Genomic DNA, 25,027 nt, shown 5'->3' on the forward strand with positions numbered 1-25,027 from the left:
CTGGGAATGAAGTCATGCACCACCATGCCTGGCCAAAAAAAAAAAAAAAAAAAGCAACTTTTTTTATAATATAAAATGACATCACATTATCAGTGGTTCAAAAGAAGCCCTGAGTATTAGATGGATTTCATAAATGGCAAAGACAAAAGTATGAAAATCTTTTCCTTCTGGCTCTCAGTAAAGAAACAAGGTCAGATAAAAGCAGGGAAAGGACACAGATGTGAAACAGAAAAACACGATTTTTGTATTGATGTTTACCATAGAAATATCAAAACACCAATTTTACTTAAAAAATACAGTTCTTTTTTGTGGGGTGTGTTGAAACAAGGTCTCTCTATATAGTTCTGGCTGTCCTGGAACTTGCTCTGTAGACCAAGCTGGCCTTGAACTCAGAGATCCTCCTGCCTCTGCCTCACAAGTGCTGGGATTAAAGGTGTGCACCACCACTGCCCAGCCAAAAACAGTTCTTAACATTTCCTATAACCAGAAGTTTTTCACTGGATGTAAAGCCGATTGCCAACATATTCACAACTGATCCAAGTTGTGAATCTTCAGGCTTAGTGTCAGCTTGAACATTCCTGTACCTCTGTGTGCCTCTGTTCTTTCCATGTAGCCTGGCTAGCACAGAAGTGGACTCCAGGCCTCACTGCACACAAGCCTTCCTCGCCTTTAAGTGGAGGCGTACTCAGTCACGACACTTGTTACAGAATGACGACTCTTTCAATCTATCATATCACAGACATCTCTAAAGAGAAAGTTTAAGTCTGTATCCCTGATATATGAAAGTCATCTAGAAGTTACTCTAAAATATCATATCCAAGTATGCAAGGAAAAGGCTAATGCTATTTTGATGAATTCTGAATTCATTCAACTGCTAAATCACAGGATAGAAGTCCTGGGCTGAACTTTTTCTTAAATAGTTTGCATGGCAGACTGGTTTAATGTGCAGTTTCCTGTCCTGTCAAGCCCCTGGCAAGCTGGAAGGGAGGCAGGAGACACTTCCCAGCATCTCTGGTCCTTCTAGAATTGAATGGCTTCCTGCTGGATGTGACAACAGCCCAGAAGCAGACTGGTAATGAACAAAGGATGTGCTGGAAAATCTTGGCTAATGGGTAAAAAACAGCTGGAAAACTGTCAGGTACCGCCACGGGGAAAAGAATGAAGTCAAAGATGCCAGGAAAATGCCTGGGCCAATGAGAAACAGTGATTTTAAATGATTAACTACTTTCCAATGAAATTCACATCCAAGGGAGGGGGGGAAAAGCTTCCAGACTTATCATAATAATCCTCAAAAGAAAAGTAGAACAAGACACCAAGTTGGAGCCATGGAGGTAAACCACAGACGAGAACAGAAGTCTCTTGGCAAGTCTCCCGATCTGAAGCGGCATGCCCCGACAAAGACATTTATATGTAAGTTATTTTACCGAGATAAGGCCAAATTTGAGTCTCTTACTTTGGTAAAACAGGGAATCAAAACTTTGTTCATGGGTAAACAGAAAAACAGCAAGAGCCTTCCGTGAAGCCCCACAGACATAATCCCAGGCTTTAGGGAAGCTCCATGGTAACACTCATCTTTCCCCAGTAAAGACAGCCAGGGTGGAAGACCATCAGAAACTGGTGTTGGGCAGAGAGAGCAAGTCGCTCGCTTCTTTAAACTGCTGTCCTGTAAGCGGTGTTTTGTTCCCTTTTTAAAAGAGATTATTCTGAATTCATCTTAACTCACTGGTCCCTTTCTTCAGCTCTTTTACACCTAAGAAACAAAGGGATGCAGAGTTTTGTAAAGTACTCTTGGGAAGAAAGGGGCTGGACTTAGGGACGGGAAGTGCCATCAGCTACACTATCTGGGAGGGAGAAAACCACATAGTCCTTTTTTTTTTTAATTTTTATTTTTATTTTTGTATATATTTTTAAATTACATTTGTTTAATGTGTGTGTGGCCTGTGCCTGTGTGTGTTATGTCTAAAAGTGTGTACCTGTGCATGTACACTAGGGCCACAGCATCCATGTGGAGGTCAGAAAACAACTTTTGGGAACTGATTCTCTCCTTTTACCATGTGGGTCCAGGGAATGAAACTCAGGTCATCAGGCTTTGTGGCAACTGCTTTTACCCTAAGATCTATCTTTCAGGCCCCTTACTTTTAATAATCATAAATAAGATAATTGGCAGCTATGTTTTAACTAAGAGAGACACATCTTAACTTCATGAATTAAACCCCTTATGATAAATGACAAAATTAAATCAGAATTAAAAAAATAAATTTACGTAAAAGAAAAACAGGAAAAGATTCAAAACTAGAGTACTGTTCCCTTAAATATATCTAATGCAAATTCAAAGTATCAGAAATCATATCTTGTCCCCAAAGGCCATGTCAATACAACATAGGAACGCTAATCATCAGTATTAACTCTTGAAATGAAGGGAACAAGTGGAAGCCAGTGAGAAGAAACCCTGGCAAGGACACAATGTGAGTAGCTGCTCTGGGCATCAGGCTCTGGCTGGCAAAGGACCCAGGTCTTAGATCGAAGGAGGATAGACATCTGGTCAACCATCTTGGCTTCAAGTGGGGGAACTGGCAGGATTCAAGGAGGGAGCATTGCTGCAGCCTCCAAAGTCAGTCTCTACTTCTCACTCCCTGGAGCATGCGCTCCCACACTTCATCACGGTCTCCTCAGGAGGATTTGCTGTCGCTCGTGAAGTGACGATACAGGAAACCTACAAGAATAGCGCCCACGACGGGGAGAATCCAATATGCCCAGCAACTGGAGCAGGAAGAAAAAGCAATGAAGTTAAGACTATTTTATCCAAACAACAGAATGTTTTTCAGCACCTATGTTTTAAAACTCATGAGACAGGAATCTTGATTTGATTTACCTTGATTTTCTCTTCAACTTTTACCATGCAGTATTTGAAAGGAAAACAAACAAAAACCACAACTCTCCATTTATCTGTGCCTGTGCACAGATGTGCTCAGGCATGGTGTGATGTGCATGTGGAGCTCAGAGGGCAACATGTGGGAATGGTTCTCTCCTACCATGTGGGAACCTCAGCTACCAGACTCGGCAGGTGTCTTTACTTGCTGAGCCATCTTGCAGGGCCCTAAAGCCTTCCTTTTAAAAAGGATGTAAAAAAATAAAAAAGATTTAACTTGTAGGGAGAGGTCGTGTACCCATTTAACCCCAGCACTCTGGAGACAAAAGCAAGTAAATCTCTGAGTGTTCAAGGCCACAGAGTGACACTCCACTCAAAACAAACAAACAAACAAACAAACAACAACAACAACAAAAAAAAGACTGTAGCTCAGTGATAGATGCTTGCCTACCATGAAGAAGGCCCTGGGTTTGAACACTAGCACCAGAACACAAGAAGAGAATGCATAGTATGCTATCAAAACAGATACACAGTGGTACATGCCTGCAAACCCAGCACTCTGGAAGTTGAGGCAGGAGAATTGCTGCAACTTAAAGGCTAGCCTAGGCTACATTGTAAATGCCAGCCCAACCCCAGCTATGTATCAAGATGCTGTCAAACAAACAAACAAACAAACAAACAGAACAAAAAAAGAAACACACACACACACACACACATACCCCATAATCCCAGCATTTGGGTGCTGAGGCAGGAAGATCAAGAGTTTGAGGAGCAGGAGACAGTAAGTTAAGGACTTGAGTGTGATCCCCAGAACTCAAGTAAAACTTCAGGGAACAGTGCCTATGCTTGAAAGTTCAGTGCTGGGGAGATAAAGATGGGCAGATCCCTGGTATGTGCCAGTCTAGCCTAACTAGTGAGCTCTAGGACAATGAGAGGCCATGTCTCGGAGACAGTGTTCCTGAGGATGAAATCTGCATTCCCATGCACACACATGCATGCAGATACACACAAATATTAGAAAAAAAGTTCACAGTTGCTCTGGTGTTTAAAAAGAAAACAACAACTAGATATACATAAATACCTTTCTAGGTGTTTCTATCAAGACATACTGGTTATTTCTGGGTTATGAGGCTATAGATATTAAAATTTGCCTTTGTGATTTTTTTTACAAATTATTACATTGCAATATTAATTTTTATGTGTATGGTGCTAGAGGCCAGACCCCATATAGATATTAATATTATCTATCCTATTACTGCATCCCAAGTAAGAAGCTGCTAATGGGAGTCAGGTGGCCAGGCTCTCAATGTCTAGTTTTATTTGTTTGTTTTTTTAAGATTTATTATTTATTTTATATCTGTGAGTGTTTTCCCTGTATGAATGTATATGCACCATGTGGGTTTGTGGTACCCTCAGAGGTCAAAAGAGGGCATCAGATCTCCCTGGAACTAGAGTTGTGGATGGTTTTGAGCCACCATGTGGCTGCTGGGGACCAAACCCAGATCTTATGCAAGAGCAGCAACTGCTCTTAACTACTGAGCCATCTCTCTAACCCCTTAATGTCTAGTTTTAATTTTGGACAGTACTGAGGATATACAGAGTACACGGGTTGTTCTAAAAGAAGTTAAGCAAGTAGCAATGCCATGAGAAGTACTGCAGGTGACTTCCTTTAGGAGTTTCAGAGCAGACACCACTCTCCTTAAAACAATTCTTATTCTGTGTGTGTGTGTGTGTGTGTGTGTGTGTGTGTGTGTGTGTGTAGTGTATGGGTGTTTGGTTTGTATGTAAGTCTCTATACAGTTGCATGCCCTGTGCCTGAGGAGACCAGAAGGTGTCAGATCCTCTGGAACTGGAGTTACAGACGGTTGTGAGCTGCCATGTGGGTATAGGGAACTGAACCTAGGTCCTCCAGAAGAGTAGCAAGTGCTCTTAATTGCTGAATCATCTTTCCAGCCCCCTTAAAACAATTCTTTACTAGAGCTTATTAGAGCTCTGCCAGACTTAAGCTGTGAGGCTTTTTGTGACCCAAATGATTTGGCTGCCCCTCTATTTAAGACATATCCAATCTTGGTATAAAAAAGTTCCAAACAAATAAAGCCAGCTGAGATTGTTAACAAAATTATTCTCTTTGCCTAAACACATCTAGCACAGTGCACACAGAAGCACAGTGGCAAGTTACTCCCAACAAATGAGAATAACAGGCAGGCAGCTTTGCTTAGAAGGCCAAGACAGCATGCACAGCAGAGACTGTGGAACACGGGAACCCTTAAGTAATTGAGGCTTTCTGAAGAGCAACTGCGAAAGACTAGAGTCCAAAGAGAGGGCCCCAAGAAAACCCTGAAGAAAAATTCTCCAGTACAAAGAGAAGACTTGCCACCAAGTCTCACATCACTTTTGCTACTGTTTAAGTGTGAAGACAAACAAGAATTGCTTTTCCACTGGACTCAAAGAGACTGAGCACCAATAATAATTTTGTGCCAGAGACAGCATTTTTTTCTGGAGATTCATCTAGGTTACTGCAAATAATTGTGATCTGTTAATTTTTATTATTCAGCATTATTTTACCATATGACTATATTAGAGTTCATTTTATTACTCGTTCAATAGATATTTGAAGTTTTTCCAGTGTTTGAATGCCTTGAGTAATGTTGCTATAAATATCTTTTTTTTGGCTGGCCTGGAGTTCACTATGTAGACCAGGCTAATCTTGAATTGACAAACATTCACCTGCCTCTCCTCTCAAACTCTGGGATTAAAGGTGTGTGTCACCACACCTGACATTTTTTAAAAATTTTTTATAATTTATTTAGTTTATGCATATGGGTGTTTTGACTGATTATATGTATGTGCACCACATGAGTTCCTGGCACTCTCAAAGGTCAGAAGGTGTCAGATCCCCCAAAACTGGAGTTCTAGAGCTGACAGTGCACTGCCATGAGGGTGCTGGAAGCAACCCTGGGTCCTCCCCAGGAGCAGACAATGCTCTTTACCACGGAGTCGTCTCTCCAGCCCCAGCTATAAATATTCATGTATCTGTTTCCGTGCACCTTTCTTTTGGATGATAGTCTTACTATGTTGGCAAGGTTGGTCTCAAAACTTCTGGGTCAAACAATCCTCCCAGTAGCTGGGACTATAAGGCAGGCACACTATGCTCTGATTTGTGACATGTTTCTATTGTAGCTTCCGTAGAAATGGAATTGTTAGGTCAAAAGTTATTTACTAGACACTGCCAAAATGTTCTCAAAGTGAATGCTCCCAGAAGAGGGATTAAGAGTCTTGGTAACTCCCTTCCTAATAAGCAAGTCTTCTTATGTGTAGGAACTCTAGTTTTTGCCCACATACTAGGTATGAGATAGATTTTAGTGATATGACACCAAACCTTTTTCCACATGCCTCTATTTGTGTAAAGTATTTATTTATTTATTTATTTATTTATTTATTTATTTATTTATTTATTTTCTTTTTCTGGAGCTGAGGACCGAACCCAGGGCCTTGTGCTTGCTAGGCAAGCGCTCTACCACTGAGCTAAATCCCCAACTCCGTGTAAAGTATTTAAATGCAAATCTTTTTGCATATTCTATTGGGATATTTTTAAAACTTTATTTGCAATATTCTTTATGTATTTTGTATAATAATTCTTTTAAAAACAACATTGATCTTTGAAAATTTCATACATTCATATGTTATATTTTGGTGATGTCCTTCCACTACTACCCCCTCCAACTCTCAAGGGCAAGGGTTCTCCACTGTCAGTTGCAACCCCTTTGGGGGTTGAATGACCCTTTCACAGGGGTCACTTAAGACTATCAGAAAACAGATATTTACATTATGTTTCACAACAGCAGGAAAATTACAGTTATGAAGTAGCAACAAAAATAACTGTATGGAAGCCAGGCGGTGGTGGCGCACGCCTGTAATCTCAGCACTCGGGAGGCAGAGGCAGGCAGATCTCTGTGAGTTCGAGGCCAGCCTGGTCTACAGAGCTAGTCCAGGACAGGCTCCAAAGCTACAGAGAAACCCTGTCTCGAAAAAAACAAAAAATAAAAAATAAAAAATAACTGTATGGTGCGGTCACCACAGCATGAGGAGCTGTACTAGAGGGTCGCAGCGTTAGGAGATGGAGGACCACTGCTCAGAGTTTCCACCCTGTCTCCCTCCCAACTTCACATCCTATTTTTAAAATAATTAATACCCTTCCCTCCCCAAAACGAACTACTGCTGCCTGTATCTGCATAGAAATTCTTTGCTTTGGTTTTTCTTTTTAAATTTTATGCATATAGATACTTTGCCTACATATCTGTCTGTATAATGTGCATGCCTAATGTCCACAGGCCAGAAGAGGGCATCAGATCCCACCCCCACCCCCTGAGCTGGAATTAGAGATGGCTGTGAGCCACCATGTAGGTGCTGGGACTCAAACCCAGGTCCTCTAGAAAAACAGCCAGTGCTCTTTGCTGCTGAGCCATCTCCCCAGCCCCAAACGTACACTTAAAAAGAACCTCTTGCCAAACATTATGCAGAGTGTAAGGAACTCCATAGGGAGATACTAACCTTTTGCACGTACTGCTCTTCGAAGGATCCTGAAGAAGTCACATGTTCAAAAATAACAGAAAGAGAACATTAGTACAGTGCATGTAAGTCTTCTTGGATATCTAGATAAACTGTAGATAATAACAGAATTTCCTTCACACGTTTGATGCCTATAGCCTCTAGGTAATAGGCTTAAAGTCTTCTATTTCTAATAATACATTGGTATTTCTTAGTGAATAATTACTAAAGAGAACATAGAAATGACCTAAGCTTTTTACATGTAAAAATATCATTGATAGAAGTCTATTGAAATGGCTGGGTGATGGTGTGACACACCTTTAATCTCAGCACTCAGGAGGCAGAGGCAGGTGGATCTCTGTGAGTTCAAGGCCAGCCTGGTCTACAGAGTGAGTTCCAGGGACAGCCAGGGCTATGCAGAGAAACCCTGTCTCAAAACAAAACAAGTCTATTGAAATGGACCAATATTTTGGGTCATAATGACAGTCCTATTTAACTGGGCTTACCACAGCATAGCTAAGATCACAAATTCTGAAAACATTTTAAAAAGTCCTCAAATCTCTTCTCTTGCAAAACTATCAACTGTCAAATGTTCTTGGACATGCAGACTACTACACAGCTTATAGAAATGACCTAGCTTACTTTTTAAAATTGAAACTAGGGACTTTGGGGATTATTTAACCTTTTTGTTGTTGTTGTTGTTTTTAAGATTTATTTAATGTTATGTGTTAAGTGTTTGCTTGCATGTGTGTATGTGCACCAGAAGCAGGTGTTGGACATCCTGGAACTGGTGTTACAAACATTTGAAAACCTCCATATGGTTCCTGGGAATAGAACCTGGGTCTTCTGCAAGAGCAAGCAATGCTCTTAACTACTGAGCCGTTTCTCCAACCTGGGATTATTTAACAATGAAAAGGGGAAGAGCAGTTAAAGGGGAAAAAAAATACTAAATGAATCTTTTTTTTTTTTTAAATATAGATTCACTCTGCATAGTCCAGGCTAGCCTTAAACTCAAGACCCTTCTGCTTTGCCCTCCTAAGTGCTGAGATTCCAAGTGTGCATCACGATAACTTGATCCAAATAATCTTAAAAATTAGATTTTGGAGGATGGAGAGATGATTCAGCAGTTAAGAGCAATGGCTGCTCTTCCGGAGGACTTGGGTTCAATTCCCAGCACCCACATAGTGGCTTACAACTGTCTGTAACTGCAGTCCCATAAGAATCTGATGCCCTCAGCCGGGCGGTGGTGGCGCACGCCTTTAATCCCAGCACTCGGGAGGCAGAGCCAGGCGGATCTCTGTGAGTTCGAGGCCAGCCTGGGCTACCAAGTGAGTTCCATGAAAGGCGCAAAGATACACAGAGAAACCCTGTCTTGAAAAACCAAAAAAAAAAAAAAAAAAAAAAAAAAGAATCTGATGCCCTCTTCTGGCCTCCACAAGCACCAGGTACACATGGTGCACTGACATGCATGCAAACAAAACACCCAGACACATAAAATAAATAAATACATTTTGGGAATAAAAAGTAATTACTTACTGATGTATGCAACAACATGGATGAACCTTCAAAACATTATGCTATGCTAAGTGATAAAGGGCAGACACAAAAGGCCATTTATTATATAAGTCCATTTACATGGACAATGAATTGAAACAGGACGTCAGCAGTTGCCTTAGGCTGGACAAGAGGGGTTGGAAGGTAAATGGAATATGGCTGGTAATAGGTCCATGGTTCCTTTTCTGTTTTGTTTTGTTTTGTTTGTGAGACAAGGTTTCTCTGTGTAGTTTTAGTGCCTGTCCTGGAACTCACTCTGTAGACCAGGCTGGCCTCAAACTCACAGAAATTCACCTGGCTCTGCCTTCGGAGTGCTGGGATTAAAGGCGTGCGCCACCACTACCTGGCCATGGTTCCTTTTCACAGTGATCAAATTGTTATAAAATTGATTGCAATTATTGTTGTATAGTGCATTTGTAAATGAATGAACTAAAAGCACGGTCATACAGATTAACACATATTTCAATCCTGAAAACACACAGAGGGAACCTCTACATTTCAAACCTTTTATACTCTTCACAACCAAAGTTCTGAATATGTGCTAACTACAGTGAGCCCTGGACTACATTATAAGAAGGGAGAAAGAGGGCTGGAGAGATGGCTCAGAGGTTAAGAGAACCGATTGCTCTTCCAGAGGTCCTGAGTTCAATTCCCAGCACCACATGGTTGCTCACAACCATCTGTAATGAGATCTGGCACCCTCCTCTATATACATAATAAATAAATAAATCTTTAAAAAAAAAAAAAGAAGGGAGAAAGAATATAGATAGTGCTAAGCCTATAATATGCTGAGATAGTAATCATTTCTAACAAACAAGAAATAATGTAAAATGTCATGTTTAATAACTAAATAGCATTAAAATACCCCTGCTTTAAGAACAATCCATTCCTGGAGGGGAGAAAAAAAGAAAAGAAAAACTTGCCTACCACACTGGAGGAATGGAAAGAGAAATCATTCATTTTTTTCAGGACCCTGACAACAGAGTAAAGGCTCAGCTGTGGCCCTCCTTTTTAGTCAGAAATAGTAAAAGAGATACATAAGGCACAGCTATTAACAGCCAAGTCCTCCAGCCAGTTTGGAAAGAAGCCACCTAAGTTTAGTTTAGCTTTGCTTTTGTTATTCAGTTCTTCCTCAATTTTATAAAACTAAGAAGAAAAAAATAAAGTAACTTTCTTGCCTTCTCACACACTTCCCACAACCCTTACTTCCACAGCAAAACTCTGCTGAGTCTAATTACACTTAAGTGAAATTCCTACAGGCTACAGATAAATGTAGTTTATTCTTTTGGTATTCAGGCACATCTGGCTGGGTAAGTCCATACCCAGATGTTAGTGCTCTCTACCTTTCATATGGAAACTAAGATTTCAGTTATGAGAGATCAGATCAAATCCTAAGTTCTTCCAGCAGAAGCCCTACCACATAAGCAATATGCATGCTTCTTTATTTTTCAAGGAATATACTTGCAAAACAAAATCTGAGTCTGCTATTATTTTAGCATATATTTTTTGTTGTTTTTTTTGTTTTGTTTTTTGTTTTTTTGAGACAGGGTTTCTCTGTGTAGCTTTGGCACCTTTCCTGGAACTCACTCTGTAGCCCAGGCTGGCCTCGAACTCACGGATATCTGCACGCCTCTGCCTCCCAAGTGCTGGGATTAAAGGTGTGTGCCACCACTGCCCAGCTATTTTAGCCCAATATTATTAATAATAAAAATTAACTGCTTGGCTGAGCATGATGGCACACCTGTAATTACAGCACTTGGGAGGTAGAGGCAGGGGGATTAAGAGCCCATGGCCAGTATGGGCTACTCGAGACCCTGTCTCAAAAACAAATCAAAATAGACTGCCTGCTCAAATAAAACTGGTTCCTGCCCTGAGGCTATGGCTTAGTCAGTAAACTGCCTGCTGCATGAAGACCTGAGCTCATGCACCTGCGTGCACATATCCACAAAACATACACAAATACAACACACAAAATTTAAAACAAAACTCAGTCCTAAAGCACAAGGTATTAAGGGTTTAATTCCTCATAAAACCAATAAGTAAAATAAGTATATTTTTATGAACAATAATACTAAAGATGGGATTTGTAGGGTAAAAGGAAATATTTTATGCTCAAGTGTTTTGGTTAAGGTTACTATTGTGGTGATGAAATACCATGACCAAAAGCAACGTGAAGAGGAAAGGGTTTACGTCACTCACAATTCCATATAACAGTTCATCATCAAAAGCAATGAGGGCAGGAACTCACACAGGGCAGGAACTAGAGGCAGAAGCTGATGCAGAGGCCATGGAGGAGTGCTGCTTACTGGCTTGCTCCTCATGGCTTACTCAGCCTGCTTACATAGAGAACCCAGGACCACTAGCCCAGGGATGGCACCACCCACAATGGGCTGGGCCCATCAATCACCAATTAAGAAAATGCCCTACATCCTATGGAGGTATTTTCCTAATTGAGGTTCCCTTCTCTCAGATGACTTTAGCTTGTGCCAACTTGACATAAAACTATCCAGCACAGGCCAGGTAGTGGTGGTGCACACCTTTAATCTCAGCACTTGGGAGGCAGAGGAGGTGGATCTCTGAGTTCAAGGCCAGACTGGTCTACAGAGTGAGTTCCAGGATAGCCAGGAGTGTTCCACAGAGAAATCCTGTCTCAAAAACCAACTAACCAACCAACAAACAAACAAAAAACAAAAACTCTATCTAGCACACCAAGTAAACTACTGCGATGGTCTTTTGTTTATCTTATGTGTATGAGTGTGTGCCTGCATATATATATGTACACAACATGGGTGCAATGCCCACGGAAACCAGAAGAGAGCGCTGGATCCTCTCAAACGAGAATTACCAGACAGTTGTAAGCTGCCACACTGGTTCTGGGAACTGAACCCCAGTCCTCTGAAAGAACAGCTAGTGCTCTAACCACTGTGCCATCTCTCCAGTCCCAAACAGACTTTTTATAAATCTGCCCAAACTGAACTATATATAGTATTTCTAGCTCAGGGCTAACTCAGCTTCATTGTAGAGTGAAAATTCAGAGGAACTTAAATTCTAAAATCATTACTCCAGCACAATGTTCTGAGCCAAGGCATTTTAGCAAGACCTTTAAGATCAGCAGCAGAAGAAACAACGCTCTCTCATGTCTAGAGAGACTGAAGCACTACTACCACACGCCCATCTCTTTCTCTTTCACTAGCTCCACAAAAGAATGTTTTCCCAGATATTTTCTCAATAAACACTGTGAAAATGAGAAGGAGAAATGTCTGTCTGCAGTCATGGACAAGGATGTTGGGGTCAGTGGAGGAGGGGCAGAGGCAGGTGGATTTCTGAGTTTGAGGCTAGTCTGCTCTACAGAATGAGTTCCAGGATACTAGGGCTACACAGCAAAACCTAACAAAAACAAACAAAAATAAAATTTATATAGTAGTACATTGTGATATAGGGGCCATGGTCTAATTCTGGGAGAGAGTCTTTTCCAGTATTGTTTTAAATAAAAAGTTCCTGACTTGTTTTTCTTAAGTCAGTGGCCACAGAAATGCTATAGTGAGCAAGTAAAAAGCTAGGGAACTACTGTTAGATTTATTGAAGATGTGTTGAGGCTTAAGTTTTAAATACTTGGAATCCTCTTTGAATAGCAAATACAGTTTAGGAATGAATCACAAGCTCCTTATACATGTTATGCATCTGTTATTTATACTTTTGAAAGCCTAAGTATAATCTGTGATTAGCTGATGATACCCTATCTCTATTTTAATGCTTCATAATCATAAATTTGGCTCTTTCTTTACTACCTTTATGTTCTGGTGATGAAGTTTACCACATTCCTTAAGTGTGTATTCTCTAATGTTTTCTTTTTCTTTTTCTTTTGTTTTTTCCAGACAGGGTTTCTCTGTGTTGTTTTGGTGCCTGTCCTGGCTCTCACTCTGTAGACCAGGCTGGCCTCGAACCTACAGAGATCCTCCTGGCTCTGCCTCCTGAGTGCTCGTATTAAAGGTGTGAGTCACCACTGCCCGCCTTGAATTTATTATTAGGTGCACATTACCATTTAAAAAGTTAGAGGACAGAAGACTTAAGATTTAAATATTTTATAGACCCAATTACATAAGGTTGTGTAGTATATAATCTTGGGGACAGCCTTCATGCTTTTACTGAAAATGATTTCTTTTTCAACAAAAACTTTGTTATTACTGGTGATTATGAGTACATTATGTCTATGTGTGAGTATGTATGTGAGGGTAAAGGAGGGTATAGGGTCCCTTAGGCTGTTGAGCTACCTAATATGGATACTGAGAATTGAACTTCAGTCCTCTGAAAGAGCAGCATGCATTCTTATCTGCTGAGCCACCTCTTCAGTCTCAAACAATTTTTCTAGATGAAAATACAGTTCAATAATTACTGCTTCACAAAGTATCTGTCCCTGTAGTCAGTCTAGTTGTATATAAAAACACTTCTCTGTTGACATGACAAAATTTAAAAACAAGAAACACTCCCTAATACAAATGTCTAGATTCTCTTGAGAACTTACTATAGGATCCATACTGAGAAACTGTCTCAAAAAAAAAGAGCCCGCTGCGACAGTACATAGCACATCACTAGAAAAGGCTGGTAGAGTGGCTGCCTAGCGCATATGAAGCCCTGGGTTTGATCGATACCATATTAACAAGATGTGGTGGCCCACACAAATGATCCCAGAACTTAGGAGGTGATGGAGAGGATGACAAATTCAAGGTCATCATCTGCTATATGGTGAGTTTGAGACCATCCCAGGTATCGCCCTTATTTGGACCTCTAAGGGGAAAAATGTGACCCACCAATTCTATTTGGAAAGTATGAAAAGACATTGCCTGGCTCTTCTCATACCTCATTTTGTTTCTAGAACTTCATAGAAGGCATTGATCTCTGGCACTGCTCAGAAAACAACTGTATTTTGTTTTTCAAGAGTGACTGGCCATGACATATTACGCTCAATTTCCAAGGACCGTAAGTGTCTGACAAACTACAGGGAGCAACGTCATAGCCCAGTAGAAGCCCTTGACCACAGCAGTTACTCCTTGTCCCTACGGAAGAGTAAAGAGCTTTTCTGAAACAGGCTCTCCTGTAGCCACACCTGCTGCGTGGCTAGGGAGGGTTTGAAGTACTGACTCTCGTCACCCCAACTATCAAGACAAAGTATTTTATTTTTTATTTTTTTATTTTTGAAGACAAGAGTCTCACCATGTGACCTTTGGCATCACCATATCCCAAAGGACAAATTTTGTCTGTTTGTTTTGTTTGTTTGTTTGTTTTTCCAGACAGGGTTTCTCTGTGTAGCCCTGACTGTCCTGGAACTCGGTTTGTAGACCAGGCTGTCCTTAAACTCACGGAGATCCACCTGCCTCTGCTTCCTGGTGCTGGGATTAAAGGTATGCGCCACCACCAAATGTTTTTTAATTCTAAATAGTTATTACTGACTAAATCCAGGCATCATGGCACACCTTTTATCTTACAACTATAGAGGCAGAGGCAGGCAGATCTCTTTGAGTTCCAGATCTCAAAAACAAAAAACGAAACTGTGATATCGTTGTCAGATTTATAAATTACAAATCTTTAAAATTTTTATATCATAGTATATCTAGGCTATCAACGAGGGTATTATGAATCTACAAATAAACAATAGTGACCATGACCACTTATTTACCTATGCCATAGTAAAAGTAACATGAAAAGCTGCTTCTAAAAGAATTGGGAAAGAAAGACTGGGCATAGTGACTCCAGAAGGAAGGCAGGAGGGTCAGAAGGTCAAGGTCATCCTTAGCAGATATGACAGACCTTGACTAACAAGCAAACGACGAAGACGTGGGCATGGAAACTGACTTACACTCCCAAACAGAGACAGTGAGCATGTCTGCTTCTGTCTTGCTCCCCCACTCCACAGGAAGAGCGGAGCCGCTCTATGAAGGTGGAGAGAAGCGATGCCACAGAAGGAAAAGGAGAATGTAAACTAAACCCCACCCTATAAAGCTTAAGGCTCTGCTTAATGAAGCTTAAAAAAAAAAAAAAACATTTCTTACAGATTCAGAAACCCTGAATCACAAGAAAAGAAACTAATTAATAAAATGAGCTTTCCTTCCACTTCTTGATGGTGAATGTTAAACCAGAGATAAAAAAGTTAAAAAAGATAAAAAAAAAAAGATAAACCAAAGATAAAAAAGGATAGAAGTTTCAACCTGTGAGAAACCAGATTGCTTCTCAGCCTTTTTGGTAACACCAAGCACAGAAATAAACCGAGGGATCAAGAATTTCTTTCTGGAAAAGAAAATCAGTTCGGAATATAATTCTATGAAAACCTGGTAGGTATTCTTGAAATTTTTCCAAAAGGCTTTCTTTGCCTAATTTGCCTGAAGAGTAACAGACAGCCTGACTGGAAACAAACAGCCAGAATCATCCTAATGGAGACAGATCCCCTGGGAACAAGGAGCTGTAGAAAAACAGGCTTGAAAGCCCAGCTTTCGGTCCCTCCCTAACCTAGGATGGGGCTACACTACAGTTGTAGTTCTAAATTATCAGAACACTTGGCAAGCCGAGGAGGCTTTTTCTTTTTTCTTTCTTTCTTTCTTTCTTTCTTTTCTTTTTTTCTTTTTTTTTTTTTGTTTTTTGAGACAGGGTTTCTCTGTGTAGCTTTGGAGTCTGTCCTGGATCTCACTCTGTAGACCAGGCTGGCCTCGAACTCACAGAGATCTACCCGGCTCTGCCTCCTGAGTGCTGGGATTAAAGTTGTGAGTCACCACCGCCCAGCAGAGGCTTTTTCTATACTTCTTGCATGGAACAGCAACAACAAAAAGTCCAAGGCCTATCAGTTTGATGTCAGCTAATCAGTCTCTTTTCAAAAGCAATGACAGGCACAGCGTTCAGTAGAAAGTGTGGTGCTTGGCTTCCTTCCTATCACCTAGGCTAGTCAAAATACAAATCCAGCAACTGCACAGATTCTGAACAGGAATAGTCAAAGACCAGGAAATGAACACTTGATTTGTATTTTTTTTTTCTTTCTTCTTTTTTTTTTTTTTTTTTTTGGTTTTTCAAGACAGGGTCTCTCTGTGTAGCTTTGGAGCCTGTCCTGGAACTTACTCTGTAGCCCAGGCTGGCCTCGAACTCACAGAGATCTGCCTGGCTCTGCCTCCCAAGTGCTGGGATTAAAGGCGTGCGCCACCACTGCCCGGCTTTTGATTTGTATTTTCATGTTCATTCCAGGGGATCTCAATTTAGGTTGATACAAGCACCAGAATTTCTAGAACACTGCTGTCCACTCCCCACAAAGGTTCCTAATAGCCTGTTTGTTTGTTTGTTTGTTTTTTATTATTACCAAGAAAGAAAACTAGCAACAAGAAACAATTGATAGATTTCTAGACACAGTAACTACAAAAATATGTTTCTATTTTTTAACATAAAGAGTGATTTCGCTGGGCAGTAGTGGCACACACCTTTAATCCCAGCACTCAGGAGGCAGAGCCAGGCGGATCTCTGTGAGTTCGAGGCCAGCCTGGTCTACAGAACGAGATCCAGGACAGGCTCCAAAGCTACACAGAGAATCCCTGTCTCAAAAAAAAAAAAAAAAAAAGAGTGCTTTTATGATTGCTAAATTCAAGGTGTTTCTTCAAAAAAATATAGTATCCTTTGAATGAAATGATCTGAGAGTGGCATTTTCTGAACATGTTCAGTTGGGGCCACAATTAGCTCAAATTTTACCCTAATGTCCCAAGAGGAGAGAAGAATGGGTAAGGTGTGAGGAGGGAAAGACAAAGGCAACCACCAGTGCTTACAGATGTTTAAGAGCATTTCATCTGCCTTTGTAATTTAACAGTTCAGAGTAGCACAGGAGCAAGACAGAAGAGTTAATTTATAAAAACACCTGGATTCCAGAGCAACAGAAGGCAGACACTGCCAAGCAAGCAATCTCTTGAATTGAAAGAATTCTTGTGCCAAGTCCAGTTCAAATTGCTGTGCCAAACCTGTTCATTATTTCCTAGCTCAATGAAGAATGAGAATCTAGAAGGAGGAATGAGGAAGTCTCTCTTGTGTGCACCAGGAGCTAGGGAACACCTTGACTGCTCTCCCTGGAGGTCAGAGGGCAGCATAATAACCTTCTAAAGGACAGAAGTCACAGGAAAGTGAAGAAAACATGGGCAATGACACCACCCTGCTTGTGGGAGGCAGAAAAGGTTTCTAAGCTTTCTTCTTGGTACATAAGGCAAAGTACATTAAGGTTTTCAAATACTCAAATAATGCATCTTTTGTTTTGGCTGCATCAGTGAGCAAACTGGGAAGGGCATGGGACAATTTGAGCATACAGGATTAAAAAAACTAATTTGGGGAAATAGAGACAGAAAGAAAGGCCTCTAGTTTATAGATAAAGAAGATATCTTGCAGAAAAAAATTTAATCAGAGCATTTATCATGTTTTATATAAGTAAGAATAAGATTTTCTCCCAAACTGAACCCATAACCTAATTTCTTTCAAAACCACAATAAATATACGTTGGAGTCTCGCCAGGCGGCGGTGGTGGCGCACACCTTTAATCCCAGCACTCGGGAGGCAGAGCCAGGTAGATCTCTGTGAGTTTGAGGCCAGCCTGGGCTATAGACTGAGTTCCAGGACAGGCTCCAAAGCTACACAGAGAAACCCTGTCTCAAAAAAAAAAAAAAAAAAAAAACAAAAACAAAAAATACACACACACACACACACACACACACTTCGTAGTCTTAATAATAAAGCATACTGGAGAGATGGCTCAGAGGTTAAGAGCACTGACTGCTCTTCCAGAGGTCCTGAGTTCAATTCCCAGCAACCACATGGTGGCTCACAACCATCTGTAATGAGATCTGGTGCCCTCTTCTGGCCTGCAGGGATACATGCTGTATACATAATAAATAAATAAATCTAAAAAAAAAAAATAATAAGGCATACAAAGCATTAACAAAATGCTTCCTACTGGGCTGAGGAGATGGCTCAGCCATTAAAGGCTAAGCTCACAACCGAAATGTTAAAATGTTTCCTTCTGTTTAAGATTTAGCTATTCTTTTGTCCTGATAGGTATAAAGTCCAAATTCCTTAAAAATAGATTTTTGGTTTGGATAAAAGTAAACTTGAACTCACAGAGATCCACCTGCCTCTGCCTCCCCGAGTGCTGGGATTCATAGCATATACCACCATACTCCGGCTCTCTCTCTTTTTTTTAGCCTTTATTTTTATTTTATGTGTATCAGTGTTCTGCCTACACGAATATCATTTGTTCATCACATGCATGCAATGTCAGCAGAAGCCAGAAGAGGACACTGGATCCCCTGGGACTGAAGTTATAGACAGTTATGAACTATACCATGTAGATGCTGAGACTTGAACCTGGGTCCTCTGGAAGGGCCCAGGGTTCTTAACTACTGAGCCATCTCTACAGCCCATTTCTACTTCTCTTATTTAAATTATTTTTAAAAGCCAGGCAGTTGTGATGCACGCCTTTAATCCTGGGACTCAGGAGGCAAAGACAGGTGTATCTCTGTGAGTTCGAGGCCAACCTGGTCTACAGAGCGAGATCCAGGACAGCCAAAGCTACACAGAGAAACCCTGTCTCAATAAATAAATAGATAGATAGATAGATAGATAGATAGATAGATAGATAGATAGATAGATAGATAAACAAACAAACAAATTTTTTTTAAAAAAAAAGAGAAAGGAAGAAATACTTGAAACTCATAAGACAAAGTAATGACTTCTTACCTTGTTACTACCTTTAGGTTTAAGGTCACTCTGTTTAAAAAGAGAGAGAGAGAGAGAACAATGTTGAAGATGGATCTAAATGAACTCTAGCAATGTGTTAGTTCCTATTCTTCAGAGATTTCAGGGTCTGAAGAAGGGGCCCAGCTCCACCCTTTAGCATATCAGGATCCCCTATTAGAATGCTAAGCACAGAAGGACTCACAATCCATAGTTAATAACCAAACCGCTATCTTAGGAACAGGTGTTAGTAATTACAAAAATCAGTCAATAGAAGACAAAAACCAGTTCCCTTGGCTTTTCCGATACTATAGGCTACACAGGAGCTTGATGATTCTGGAGAAAACCAGGCTTGAGGCTAGGTTGAATGAATTTCTACTCTAAATAATTCATTCTCTCATCCTGTTAGTGGCTGTCCAGTATTTTTCTCTGCATAAGTGACTGAGTTATACGACAGTTCTTACCGGATGGACATCACCTATGTAGTACTGCTTTAGCATTTCCCTGGCATCAGGGGAATGGCCAACATCTTCAAAGCTTTCCGTTGCATCAGCACCAGCTTGTTCCAGCAGAACCTCTTCCCCACCAGGATGCTAGAAGGAAATGGCATTTGCTAAATAGAGTGCTCTCTGAAAAGCAAACTACTTTTTTCTTTCCACCCGCTTCTTCCCTCCCCCTTCTCCATTTAATGGAACAAACTGTGTGTCGCCTGTGAGGGCATCAGGAAGAACACAGCACCGTTTTCTACAATAGTCTGGTCCCAAATGCACAGTGTGGGTAATAATCGATTTTCTCTGTCAACAATAAAACTGCAACAAAAACAACAACAATGAAAACCACAAGCAGGAACTCCAGAATTTCTGGAATTCTTTATTCTGTTTTTTACATTTTTCTTTCTTCTTCCTCTTCCTCCTCCTTCATCCTGACTCCTTTGTTCAGATGGGGCCTCATGTAGTTTGGTTGACCTGGAACTCAATATATAACCCAGGATGACCTTAAAGAGCAGCTCTCCCTGTTTCCTGGGGACTGCAGGAGGCCACTACAGCCAGACAGAGGGAAGAGGATTGAACCCAGGGCCTCACTCATGCTAGGCAAGCACTCTCTCCCAGCTGAGCTATGTCCCTTGCCCATTCTATTCTCTTTTCTTTTTTATTTTTTTTATTTTTTATTTTTTTTGGTTTTTCGAGACAGGGTTTCTTTGTGTAGCTTTGCGCCTTTCCTGGAACTCGCTTTGGAGACCAGGCTGGCCTCGAACTCACAGAGATCCGCCTGCCTCTGCCTCCCGAGTGCTGGGATTAAAGGCGTGCGCCACCACCGCCCGGCCTCTTTTCTTTTTTAAAAAACTTTTCTCTTGTGTATGTGTGTGCATGTGCATGAATTCCTCCTGCCTCTGCTTCCTGAATGGTTATTCTTGCAACTTCTCTGTATGTTTAAAACTGCTTTTGAGTGAAGAAAGAATAAGTAAGTAGGTAGGGCAGGGGAAGTACATTCTACAATTATAAGTTACAAAGAAACTGAGACATCGTTGCGTCCATACTTGGAAACAGAACAGTGAGAGTACTGATCTTGACAGCTCCTGCTATTACACACGATGGCTACAGACACTTGGCACTGGGGAGATGGCTCAGCAGGAGAAAGCCTGACAACCTGATTTTGATCCCTGGAACCTACGAAGAGAACCAACTTCCAAAAGGTGTCCTCTGACTTCCCTCCATACATGCTTTGGGGTGGCTTGCACACCCATGTGTACACACACACAAACTAATAAATTTTTAAAAACTTGGCACCTGCCCGGAATAATGATGCACACTTTCTGTCCCAGCAGTTGGGAGGCAGAAGCAGGCAGGATCTCTGAATTCTAGTCCAGCCTGGCCTACACAGTGAGTTCCAGGGCATCCAGGGCTGCAGAGAGGCCCTGTCTCAAAACAGACAGACAGACAAAAAGTAGATACCTGGAAATGTCAAAGGGACTCTGATGGCTGCACAAGGTAAACACCGTGTCCATGTCTTTTAAAGCTTTTTTGTTTGTTTGTTTTTTGTTTTTTAAACTAAGTATTACCTATCCCAAAACTGTATTTTCTAAACTATTATTCAGTCTGGACTTCCAATACTCAGCAGACATGTACTTATTAGCAAATTTGGAATTTTCATTATTTAACACATCCAAACCTGTATTCCTGAAATACTAGTGTTTTTTAACTAGTTACTTTTTGTAACAACCACTTAAGCAGTATTAATGTTTTAAAGATTAATTCAAGAGAAATACAAAACCTCTCAAAGTTGCCTGCCAGTCACCATCACTTACTGGCTAGTTCCCTAAGGGTCAGAACAGCTTCTATCTTGGTCTCCTCAAAGGTCTCCACCCAGGAGAGCCCAGCACCTAAGCTATTTTAATGCAGGAGTAAGAGTGCCATTCACCTGTTTCCTCTGAAACCTATCAGCTGTTTCATCTGGAGATAAAATGAAATCACTGCATAGGGAACTGCATTTGCTCTAAGTCAAAATTTGGGAAGATATTTTCCCCTATGGCATATCCCAGCAAATAGGTTTTCACAGTAAGAAGATATGCCAGGCCTGACGGCAGAGGCCAATAATCCTATCATCACAAGAGGTTGAGGAGAGCATCCTAAACTCAAGCCAGCCAGCTGGGGCTACTCTGTCAGACCTGTATCAAAATGAAAAGCCATGGTGGTACACACCTTTAATCCCCAGCACCCAGAAGGCAGAGGTGGATCCCTGTGAGGACTTAAGAGCTGTCCTTACAACTGAGTAAAGCTGGGAGGAGAGGTAATCCTTCCCAGGGAAGAACACCCCAACTGGTAGTCCAGTGCCAAATGGTCAGCCCTGAAAACAAACAAACAAACACACATACACACACACAAACATACAGGTTGTTTTCAGGACCATGTATGTATCTACAAATACATACATGCCTGCACTAACAACTGATGAAAAGAGGGGCCACAAGTTGGAAGGAGAGCAGGGAGGAATATATGAGAGGACTTGGAGAAGAAATGCTGTGATTAAAATACAATCTCAAAAACAAACAATTTTTTGAAAAAGAAAGAAAATATGATTACAAACAAGTTGCCCTTAACCTGGTAACTACTGTTTGTAATGGAGTTTCTCCGAATAAAACCGAAGCTGTACAAGCCGGGGCATGCAGCAGGACCATTCTTTTCTGAGCCTTGATACGAGAAAACAGGAAATGATAAGTGTGTGGCTGGTAATTCACAAGGAAAAAGTCAAATTAAAATGTTTTAGAGGGCTCAGTGGTTAAGGGCCCTTGTTGCTCTTGCAGAGGACCCAGGTTCAGTTCTCAGCACCCACATGGTGATTCACAACCATCTGTAACTCCAGTTACAGGGGATCTGATACCTTCTGACCTCTGTAAGCACCAAAGCACATCTGTGGTACACACACATACATGAAGGCAAAACACTAACATATAAAATAAACAACAAAAAATAATATCATATAAAAAAATACCTGTTTGGAGGGGAGGGGCGATGAGGCAGGGTCTCACTATGCAGCCCTGAATGTCCAGGAACTTGCTAGGTAATCCTTGAACTCACTGAGAGCCACCTGCCTCTGCCTCCCAAGTGCTGGGACTAAAAGTGCCTGGCTTCAGAAAAAATTAAAAATAAAATGTCTTAAGGCTGAGAGATGGTTCAGTAGATAAACTGCTTATCCCACATAAGTGAAAACTGGAAGTCAAGTAAACACCAGGTGGACCTGGCAGCCTGCCTGTAATTCCAGAGCTGGGAAGGCAGAGGTAAGGGATCACAGGAGACAGTTGGGCTAACTAGACTAGCAGTGAGCTCTGACTTCAACTGAGGGAAGACCCCTGATGTCACCCTCAGCCTCTACACACATGTATACACACACACAAACACCACACGCAAACATACCCACCCACATCACACACAAAGACACATAAAAATGTTTTAACTTTTTTCTTCTGTTAACACTAGAAATAATAGGCAGAAATAGAGGCAAACCTTTGGAAAAGCATTATCAGTTATAACTAAGTAGTATGTGCAGTCAGTTCTAACTTTAAGCATAATAAACTATTTTTGTGGATAAATATATTTGTGTTGGTATTTTAATCATTTTCTTTACAAAGTTCATAATTTTCATTACTAAAAATGCATTAACAGATGAACAAATAAAATTTCCCTGTTCATTTCAACTGATATGAAGAACAAAGAGTCAGAATTCTATTCACAACAACTCTTTTCAGCATGAATACCTAGTGCCAGGACAGACTCAGCATACCTAGATTTTTGAATACTGTCTAGGGAAAATGAATGACTCTACTATATTGCTATATTCTCAAGTGCGTTTAGAATCAAAGAGGGGTTATATTACAAAGGTTCTTGCCTCAGAGTTAAGAATTTATTAAATTGGGGCTGGAAAGATGGCTCAGCAGTTAAAAGCACGAGCTGCTCAAATAGAGGGCCCAGATTATGTCCCCAGCACCCACCTGGGGGCTCACAACTGTGTATAATTCCAGTTCCAGGGGATCCGAAGAGGAGGCCCTCTTCTGGCCTGTTCAGGCACCAAGGACACACACGGTATACAGACATACATGCATGCAAACACCCACACACATAGAATAAAATTTTTAAAAATTTTTAAAAGAATATATCAATGCCGGGTGGTGGTGGTGGTGGTGGTGGTGGCGCACGCCTTTGGTCCCAGCACTTGGGAGGCAGAGCCAAGCGGATCTCTGTGAGTTCGAGGCCAGCCTAGTCTACAGAACGAGATCCAGGACAGGCAACAAAGCTACACAGCGAAACCCTGTCTCGAAAAAACAGAAAAAAAAAAAAAAAAAAAAGAATATATTAAATCAGCTAGGCATGGTTGCACACCTTTGATCCCAGTATTCAGGAGGCAGAGGCAGGTGGATTTCTGTGAGTTCAAGGCCGTCCTGGTCTACAGATGAGTTCTAGGACAGACTCCAAAGCTACACAGAGAAACCCTGTCTCAAAAAACAAAACAAAAAAAAATAATTAATTAAAAAAAGAATATATCAAATCAACAGAAAAATCAAAGCTGACACACAGTAAGTATATCACTCAGCTGAACTGAGGACCAAGTTATTCTAGCTAAGATGTTTTATACAATGTTGTAAAATGACAGCAAAGGCAACGTCTGGCAGATACACAGATATGAGTTGTCCAGGGATATTCTACCTGGATTAAATGTCCCAGAGAAGTGGCAGGGTGACATTTCTGTCAAGAAGTAGATGTAGGTCCAGTAAGATGGTTTATCCAGCAAAGCACTTGATGGCAACCTGAAAAACTGAGTTTAATCCCTAGAACTCACGGTGAACAGTAAACCAACTCCCTCAAACTGTCCCCTGCCTCCAAGGATGTACCATGGCAAAGGCATGCCCATATTCACACAAACACAACAATAATAATAGTAATAAAAATAAATAAAATGTTAAGTAGATGTAGCCATGAACAAATAACTCCTCACTCTACAAAGTAAACCAACCCATCTTACATCATTACAAAACAAACCAAAGCCAGGCAGCAGCGGCACACTCTTTTAATCCAGCACTCGGGAGGCAGAGGCAGGTGATCTCTGAGTTGGAGGCCAGCCTGGTCTACAGAGTGAGATCCAGGACAGGCACCAAAACTACACAGAGAAACCCTGTCTCAAAACCTCTTCCCCTCAAAAAAAAAAAAAAAAAAACAAACCAAGGGGCTGGAGAGGTGGCTCAGCAGTTAAGAGCACTTGTTGCTCTTGTAGAGGAGCTGGGTTCAATTCAGGTGCTCCACATGGCAGCTCACAACTGTCTGTAATTTCAGCTCCAAGGAATCCAATGCCCTCTTCTGGACTCCATAGGCACCAGGCACAAATGTGAAACACAGACATATACGCAAGTAAAACACTTACACACATAAAATGAAAACAAAACAAAACAAAAAGTAAAGAAGGGAGGGAGGGGGACAGGAGAAGGTGAGGGGAGGGGAACAGTGGTTGGTATGTAAAATGAAAAAAAATTTAAATAATAAATAAATGGAAAGAAAAAGAAAGAAGCCAAGTGTAGTGGCATATGACTTTAATCCTAGCACTGGAGAGGCAGAGGTAGGAGGATCTCTATGAGTTTGAGGCCAGTCTTGTCTACATAATGAATTCCAGGACAGTCAGGGCTACATAGTGAGACCCTATCTATCTCTCTCTCTCTCTCTCTCTCTCTCTCTCTCTCTCTCTCTCTCTCTCTCTCTCTCTCTCTCACACACACACACACACACACACACCCCAAGAAGAAGAAGAAGAAGAAGAAGAGGAGGAGGAGGA

General features: G+C 41.1%; 1 protein-coding gene across 1 annotated transcript in view; it reads right to left on the bottom strand.

Annotated features, from left to right (window-relative positions):
• Nucleotides 1–221: 221 nt before the first annotated feature.
• The window catches only part of LOC131911743 (cytochrome b5 type B), a 43,383-nt gene continuing 18,577 nt past the window's right edge, over nucleotides 222–25,027 (bottom strand). Inside the window, exons 2-5 of the mRNA XM_059264050.1 lie at nucleotides 19,177–19,305; nucleotides 18,716–18,745; nucleotides 7,421–7,449; nucleotides 222–2,760 (exon numbers count right to left, since the gene is read on the bottom strand). Of these exons, the coding sequence (XP_059120033.1) occupies nucleotides 2,670–2,760; nucleotides 7,421–7,449; nucleotides 18,716–18,745; nucleotides 19,177–19,305 (279 nt within the window). The 3' untranslated portion in view covers nucleotides 222–2,669. The remainder of the gene's footprint in view (nucleotides 2,761–7,420; nucleotides 7,450–18,715; nucleotides 18,746–19,176; nucleotides 19,306–25,027) is intronic.

This window comes from Peromyscus eremicus, chromosome 5, assembly GCF_949786415.1.
Source record: "Peromyscus eremicus chromosome 5, PerEre_H2_v1, whole genome shotgun sequence".
Classification (NCBI taxonomy): Eukaryota; Metazoa; Chordata; class Mammalia; order Rodentia; family Cricetidae; genus Peromyscus; species Peromyscus eremicus.